General features: G+C 47.4%; 1 protein-coding gene across 1 annotated transcript; it reads left to right on the plus strand.

Annotated features, from left to right (window-relative positions):
• Positions 1 to 260: 260 nt before the first annotated feature.
• On the plus strand, positions 261 to 1498 carry LOC104547924 (DNA topoisomerase I, mitochondrial-like; the record flags this gene model as incomplete). The annotated part of the gene is made up of 2 exons (XM_010193796.1): positions 261 to 410; positions 1396 to 1498. Coding segments are annotated over 2 exons (253 nt in total), but the record flags the coding sequence as incomplete, so codon positions are not given.
• Between the last annotated feature and the right edge of the window lie 5849 nt (positions 1499 to 7347).

Below are 7347 nucleotides of genomic sequence, written 5' to 3' on the forward strand. Positions count from 1 at the left end.
TAATAATAATTATATTTTTAAAAGTGTCTTATGAGGTAAGTGTATTTGGAAAATGCGTTAGTGCTGAATGGCACCTTCCACTTTGCCATTCTGAAGTATCTCTAGGCTCAGGCCTTATAGGATGTAAGGTAAGTGTAGAGGTTGTTCTGACCTGAAGCTTGTTGGCTTTCTATCATTTTCCCAGAAGGCAGCAGAACTGCTCTGTATTTCACTTCTTCCCCTTTACCGTGCTGCCTGTGTTGCTCTTCCTCTGCCCTCAGTAATGTGGAGAAGAAAAAAAAGCAGCTGAAGCGTCTAGAAGAGCAGTTGGCCAAGTTGAATGTTCAAGCCACAGACAAGGAGGAGAACAAGCAGATAGCTCTGGGCACATCCAAGCTGAATTACCTGGACCCCAGGATTAGTATAGCTTGGTAAGTCTTGGGCATGCTACAGGGCAAATGTTCCTTCAGCGACGTGCAGATCACCTAGCACTGCCTGGGGAGGGGGGATAAACACGCGTCTGAGCCTTTTGGAGGAAAGAATAAACTTTATTTCTGCCCTGAGAATCATAGAATGGTTTTGGTTGGAAAAGACCTTTATTATCATCGAGTCCAGCCATCGATCCAGCCCTATGTCTGCCACTAGACCATGCACAACATCTACCCATCTTTTAAACACCTTCACAGATGGGGACTCCACCACCTCCCTGGGCAGCCCCTTCCAGTGCTTGACAACCTTTACAGTAAAGAAATTCCTCCTAATAATGAACCTAAACCTCCCCTGGCACAACTTGAGGCCATTACCCCTTGTCCTATCGCTAGCTATGATGAAAAGAGGCTGATCCCCACCTTGCTACAACCTCATTTCAGGTAGTTGTAGAGTGCAGTAAGGTCTCCCCTCAGTCTCCTTTTCTGTGAACTAAAAAACCCCAGCTCTCTCAGCTCCTCACAATTCTTGTGCTATAAACCCTTCACCAGCTTCGTTGCCCTTCTCTGGCCACACTCCAGCCTCTCAATGTCCTTTTTGTAGTGAGGGGCCCCAAACTGCACAAAGTATTTGAGGTGCAGCCTCATCAGAGTACAGGAGAAAGATCACTTCCCTGCTCCTGCTGGCCACACTTTTCCTGATACAAGCCAGGATGCTGTTGGCCTTCTTGGCCACCTGGAGGAGGCTAGCAAAATTCAAAGCTAAGGCTTCCTTAGCTGCAAATAACTGTTCGCAGGATGGGTTGAGGGCAAGAAGGGGTCACTTTGCATGTCTTGGTTGGCAGTGGCACGCAGTTAATTTCTTAAGGAGCTTGTGGCTAAGGAGTTTGTGTGGGTGAAAGCTGCTGCACCCTGAGCGGAGAGGACCGCTGTGATGGGAGTAGACTGGGATGGGTAGCACATCCTCACCGCTATCTTGTGGTCTGTACAGGTGCAAGAAGTTCGGCGTGCCCATCGAGAAGATCTACAACAAGACTCAGAGGGAGAAGTTTGCCTGGGCAATTGCCATGGCTGACGAGGACTTTGAATTCTGAGCCTGTGTCTTTCACGTTATGTGGTGCTCATTTAGTGCTGTTGGAAATAATTTTTTTAATGTGCTGTTGCAGAGGTGGGGCTGGGGGGTTGTCTAATGAAAGAGTTTGATACGGTTATTTTGTGCCTTTTTTGGTATATAATAGCAAACACCCGGTTTCTAGTTGAAACAGGTATTTCTGACTTGAAATGCTCATCCTGACTGCAGTGACTTTGATGTGAACCTTTAATTCCTCTTCAGAGTTGCGAAGTGCTTTGGATTTTTTTTTTATTTCTTTCTCCAGAGTCTAGGAAGAAGATTGAATGAGAGCTTTAATTGTGCTGATAAACAAGATTAGACCTAATCCTATCTCCTTGATGTAGAGGAGCTGTGCTGCCCTTTTCAGGCTTTGCATTGGCTTGATGGGGAAACACAAGGCAATGACATCACTGAAACAGGCAGCTGCAGTATAAGACCTAGGCTTGGGTCAGAGATGTCCTGGGAGGAAGGAAAAAAAATCTCAGGGTTTTACATGTTGGGGTATTTTGTGCCCTTTCACCTACAGGAGAGGAGAAATTTGTGCAATTGTACAAAAGCAATCAAAATGGAAAAAGATGTTGTAGGAGGGAGCAAATGTCATAGCAGGAGGAGGAGAAGATGCTGAATTAAAAAGCAGGTTTCATGTTGGAGTGATAAAATTCACCTTGGCGTGAGCAAAGTGCACTTTTTTGTACATCACCCAGATGTGGTTAAACCTTGGTCTGGGAGAGGACATCTCATCTGGGGCCCTGCTTGCTTCAGGTGGCTCTGGCTTAGCTCATGGTATCACAAGCAGAAACTCAAGTGTCCAGCCACAGATTTAGCGATGGGAAAGGATAATGCTGGTTGTGGGGCTGGACCAGGCTCTGGAGGGATGTGAGCGTGCTGCAGAGTGGCTGGTACCAATTTTAGAGCTGTGCCTGCATTGGGATGACAGCTTTGTCATCAGGATGCATCCTTCTCAGTCTGCTCCCACTGGGTATGGAGCAGGCAGGGACCGGTAGCATAATCTGCTGGTGCTTGCTGCCTAATTGGCTGCTTTTCAGAGGAAAAAAATAAGCAAGATCAGCATGTACCTGGCAACAGTTAGCCTACCTACCAGAGAATTTCAGGTGTAAGCAAGCTGTTGCACTGGCAGCAAAGCCTTCTGGCATCTCAGGGCTGATGTTCAGGTCCTTATAGCACAAAGCTCTCCGTGCTTCCCATGTGTTTATTTACAGCCACTTGTTCTTGTGTTTAAACCATTGCTATTTTGGTTGGAAGTCGGGTACTTGAAATGCATTTCATTAAAACCAGAAGTTATTTTTTTCTGAGTATCAGTGACTGGAGGCTTTTTGTAACTCATCCAAGATGCGGTTTTGCTGTGAGGTGATGGGCAGAGCTCAGGGCTCAGTCTCTATAATGGGGTCTGTGTATGCTCAGTTGTCTGCAGGGGGTTAGGCTTGATAGCAAATTATTTACCTTCAAGCAAAGAACCTGTCTGTAGATCTCAAAAACCCTTTGTGCTTGGTCAGTAATGGCCCATATGCAAAACTGAGCCACCAAAATTTAATTGCTGCATGTCATGACAAATGTAAAGGGGAAAATGCATGGGTGAAGCCAATGCTGTTTTATCTCGCATCCACACTGGGGTGTGCTCCACCACTTGGCTGAGATGTGGCAGCTTGTGAAACTCTAACTGGATTGTCTGTCCAAGCCCCAAGAGCTCCCATTGGTTTTAATGAGACTCCTAAAGCAGGGATCTAAATCAGTCTGAATGGTGGCAAGATTTATTATTCTGGCAAAGGTAGACTGGTTATCAGCTGCACAAGCAATGGGCAGGAGCTGCCAAGCTTGTCTTGATCCCTGTGTTGGATTTGTACCTCTGAAACAGAGGTAACCAATTTGGTCTCAATGGATGGAGATGGTTTTTTTTTTCTGCTCATCCTGCTAAATGTTTTCTGGCTTTCAAAAGAAGTTAAATATTTGTCACTAACTGCGGTGGAAAGTTTGTTTCATGCTAAATCAGGGAGTAACTCTAGCCAAGCCCCTAGTGAAACAGTGCTCCTGTTTTCCAGTAGCAGGAAAAAAAGGAGCAAGATGCAACTTGGATGAGCACTGTGGGTGTTTCCACTGAACCAATAGATTTTTTTTTAATTATTCCCTAGAGGGAAAAGTGTCTCAAGCACTGTGTGTGAGAGAAAGAAGCTGCATCAGTAAGAGCAGCTGCAGCAGTTTGAACAGCTGCTGGTGGGAAGCAGTGGAAAAATCGCACCAGAAAGCAAATCCTACTGCAGCTTTGGGGGGGAAATTAGTAACTTAGTCCTCGGTCTCACCTCCAGCAGGTTCCCATCAGTGCTGTGACCCTCTGCTGGGTTAATGGGGTGGAAAGGCTGCGTAATTGCTGTCCCACATGGTGCTGTCCATCCTCAGCTGGATTTTGCTGGGGTGGTGGAACCACAAAGTAGGTGCTGGCAATATTTCATGCTTACACAGAATCACAGAATATCAGGAGTTGGAAGGGACCTTGAAAGCTCATCCAGTCCAACCCCCCTGCCAGAGCAGGATCACCCAGACCAGGTCACACAGGAACACGACCAGGTGGGTTTTCAATGTCTGCAGAGAAGGAGACTCCACAACCTCTCTGGGCAGCCTGGGCCACGCTCTGGCACCCTCACAGTATTTTTTCCTTATGTTCAGGTTGAACCTCCTATGCTCCAGCTTGCTCCCATTGCCCCCTGTCCTGTCATTGGACATCCCAGAGCAGAGCCTGGCTCCTTCCTCCTGACACTCGCCCTTTACAAATTGATCCCCATGAATGAGGTCTCCCCTCAGTCTCCTCTGCTCCAAGCTCAAGAGCCCCAGCTCCCTCAGCCGCTCCTCATAAGGGAGATGCTCCACTCCCTCCATCATCTTTGTGGCTCTGTGCTGGACTCTTTCAAGCAATTCCCTGTCCTTCTTGACCTGAGGCGCCCAGAACTGAACACAATATTCCAGATGCAGTCTCACCAGGGCAGAGTAGAAGGGGAGGAGAACCTCTCTTGACCTACCTAACCACAGGGCTGTGCTTTTCTCAACAGCTTCTCCTCTATCAAAGCATCCTGATTCTCTCCAAAAGGCCACACTTGGAGCAAAATTGAGGTGGTTCAACTCCAGTGAGAGCTCAGCAAATGAAGCTGATGGCCTTGTGTTTGCATCTTGTGTTGTGGCAGATGAGGACCAGGCTGGCACATGGGTTCTGTGCAATACTGAAGGGCTCGTTGGCCATGCTCAGATGTTTTGGATGTCAGGGCTGTGAAGACCTGCCAGTGTCAGCTAAATAGTAATTAGCTATCCTGTAGGAGCTTAAATGAAGCATCCTTTCCCCAAAAGGGTGTTGCCCCTATCAACCAGTTCTATGAGGCTTTGTCAAAAAGCTTAGTGAAACCAAGATTGGAAATCCAAGTGCATGGCACATATGAAGCAAAAGCAAGGTGGGGAATTGATGTGTTTTGCCAGGCATCAAATAACTCACATTGGGGTGAGTAACACAATATATTTGAAACAGCTAAGCTTTAAAGAGAAGCTGATAATTCTAGGGAGTGTTCTCCTGGCCCTTGGCCATAAGCAAGTGAGATACAGGTTGAAGAAGTTGAGCTACTTGCCATTGAGATCCCAGTGGTACGAATCAGCCGTCTGGCCTAATGCCCAATTTGACAGGGATTTTCCACTGCTCAGGACCCTGTGGGAGAAGGATCATGCCCCCATTGCGGATACCTTAGGGTAGGATCCCTCTCCTGGCCCAACAGTTTGGGGTTATTTGGCTACTCCAAGCAGTACTGGCATGCTTGGATGAACCTTACCTGCCTTGGCCCTTCCAGGGATGTTTTCAGCTCGGTTTGTTCAATGAAGTGCCTTTCCTGTAGGCACGTAAAAACCTGGGCTTTGATGCCTAAGTGACTTGGTAGCAAATAGTCAAGTTACTAACATTTTTCTGTCAGTATTTGATGGGTGAAAATCAGAAACTTAGCACGTTTCCTTTACAATTGCTTCCTTCTTTTTGTTATTTCAAAGAAAAAACAATGCAAAAAGGGGAGACCTGGTTTCAGGCAAAACCAGTAGTGATACTTTCCCCTATGATTTCTTGTGTTACTAATGTGCTTTTCATAAAAGCCTGTTGTTCATATTGATTCGGAAAAGACCTAAAGGCAAATTTACCAGGAACAAAGCTGACTGCTCATGCTGATACTAGGATGGGCTTAGAGCTGCTCTAGTTACATAATGGCACCTAAAAAAACCCAAACCTTCTGAGGGATGGAGAGTTTGTCTCTCTGCCTGCAGGCTGGGTACGTCCTGCACTGTGTGATGGCACAAGGACAGCACTGATACTGTGGCAGCTTGATAAGATAAACCTGTGGGTGGCAGGAGGTAGTGAGGAGTTCCTCTTGTCTTGCTTTGGCATCTGCTGCCTATGCCCAGCCTCCCCCCAGAAATGCTGAAGTTGGAAGGGTCTCTGGCAGGCTTGAGACCAACCTTCTTCTTGAAGGAGGGCCAAATTTGATTGGATTGCTCAAGGCTTTCTCCAGCCAAATTTCACTGTCTCCAGGGAGGGAGATTCCTCCACCATATTTCAGACTCCCTGCCCTGGCAAACTCTTTTATTTTACCTTCATAGAATGGTTTGGGTTGGAAGGGACCTTAAAGGTCATCCAGACCAACACCTCTGCCATGGTGAGGGACACCTCCCATCAGACCAGGCTGCTCAAAGCCCCATCCAACCTGGCCTTGAACAATTCTTCCTTATATCTGGTTGGAGTTTCCCTTGTTGCATCTTGCAACCAGCTGCTTGTCCTTTCTCTGTGCACCTCCAAGGATAGTCTGGCTTTGAACTTTCTATAGCCACCCCCTACTAAATAGCTGAAAGCAACAACTCAATTCCCTTTAGGCTGCTCCCCTCCAGCCTGCTCTGTTGCATGGGGTCACTCACACTCACATTTGGGACTTTGCTGAACTTCATGAGCTTCTCTGAACTTCAGCTTCCACTGAGCTTGGTGAGCCTTGGGGGGATGTGGTAGGAGCTTGTGGCTGAAAGAGGTAGGACCATCCCAATCTATAGCTTTGTAGTGTTTCTGAGAAATCTCTCCTGGTATAAGAAGTTGTTTGAGGATCTGGGGCTCCATCCCTGCCTTTTACTTCTGCATCAACATCCTGGAGAAATGGGAACATAAAGCCTTCATACTGGTACCTTTTGAAGGCACTAGAGCCCCTGCACCAGGCCACACTCATCAGGAAACCTTCTCACATCATGCTTTCTCCTGGGGATGAGTCAAGCTCTTGGTGCACAGCCAACAGGTTATTGATCTTCATTGACAAAAAACAAGTGCATCAGCCTCCTGTTTCCCAGAACTGTTTCTATAGCGGTCAGGGCTGGCAGTGGGGTTGGTTGCTCCCTGCCCACCAGGGCTGTGGGGAGTGGAGAAGGGGTCCTGGTGATGTGAGGAAGGGCAGCCATCAAAGCTGCTTAGCTGCTCTTTCATCTGCTTAATGACAGGTCCTTTGCTCACCCGTAGGTGGTTCAGAGAGATGGGCTTTTGGCTGATTCATCTTAATTGGTGCAGAGAGGGAAGTGGGTGTGATGAAATCTCCTCGGTGAGGAGCATTTGCTGTTGAACTGCTGCTTGTGCTCGGCATCTGCTCCCTGGTGAGTGATCAGATTAAGGGGAAAACAAAGCAGCTGTAGTCTGGCAGGCATGTGAGAGGTGGGAAATCCCTGTGAGGATGTGAGGAAGAGAAATGGGAAGGCTTTCTGGAGGGTTTTTCCTCCCCTCACTTCTTCCCTTGAGACCTGATGTTGCAAAAAACGAGGGGAGAAGAA

This window comes from Mesitornis unicolor, unplaced genomic scaffold (assembly GCF_000695765.1).
Source record: "Mesitornis unicolor isolate BGI_N332 unplaced genomic scaffold, ASM69576v1 scaffold5771, whole genome shotgun sequence".
Classification (NCBI taxonomy): Eukaryota; Metazoa; Chordata; class Aves; order Mesitornithiformes; family Mesitornithidae; genus Mesitornis; species Mesitornis unicolor.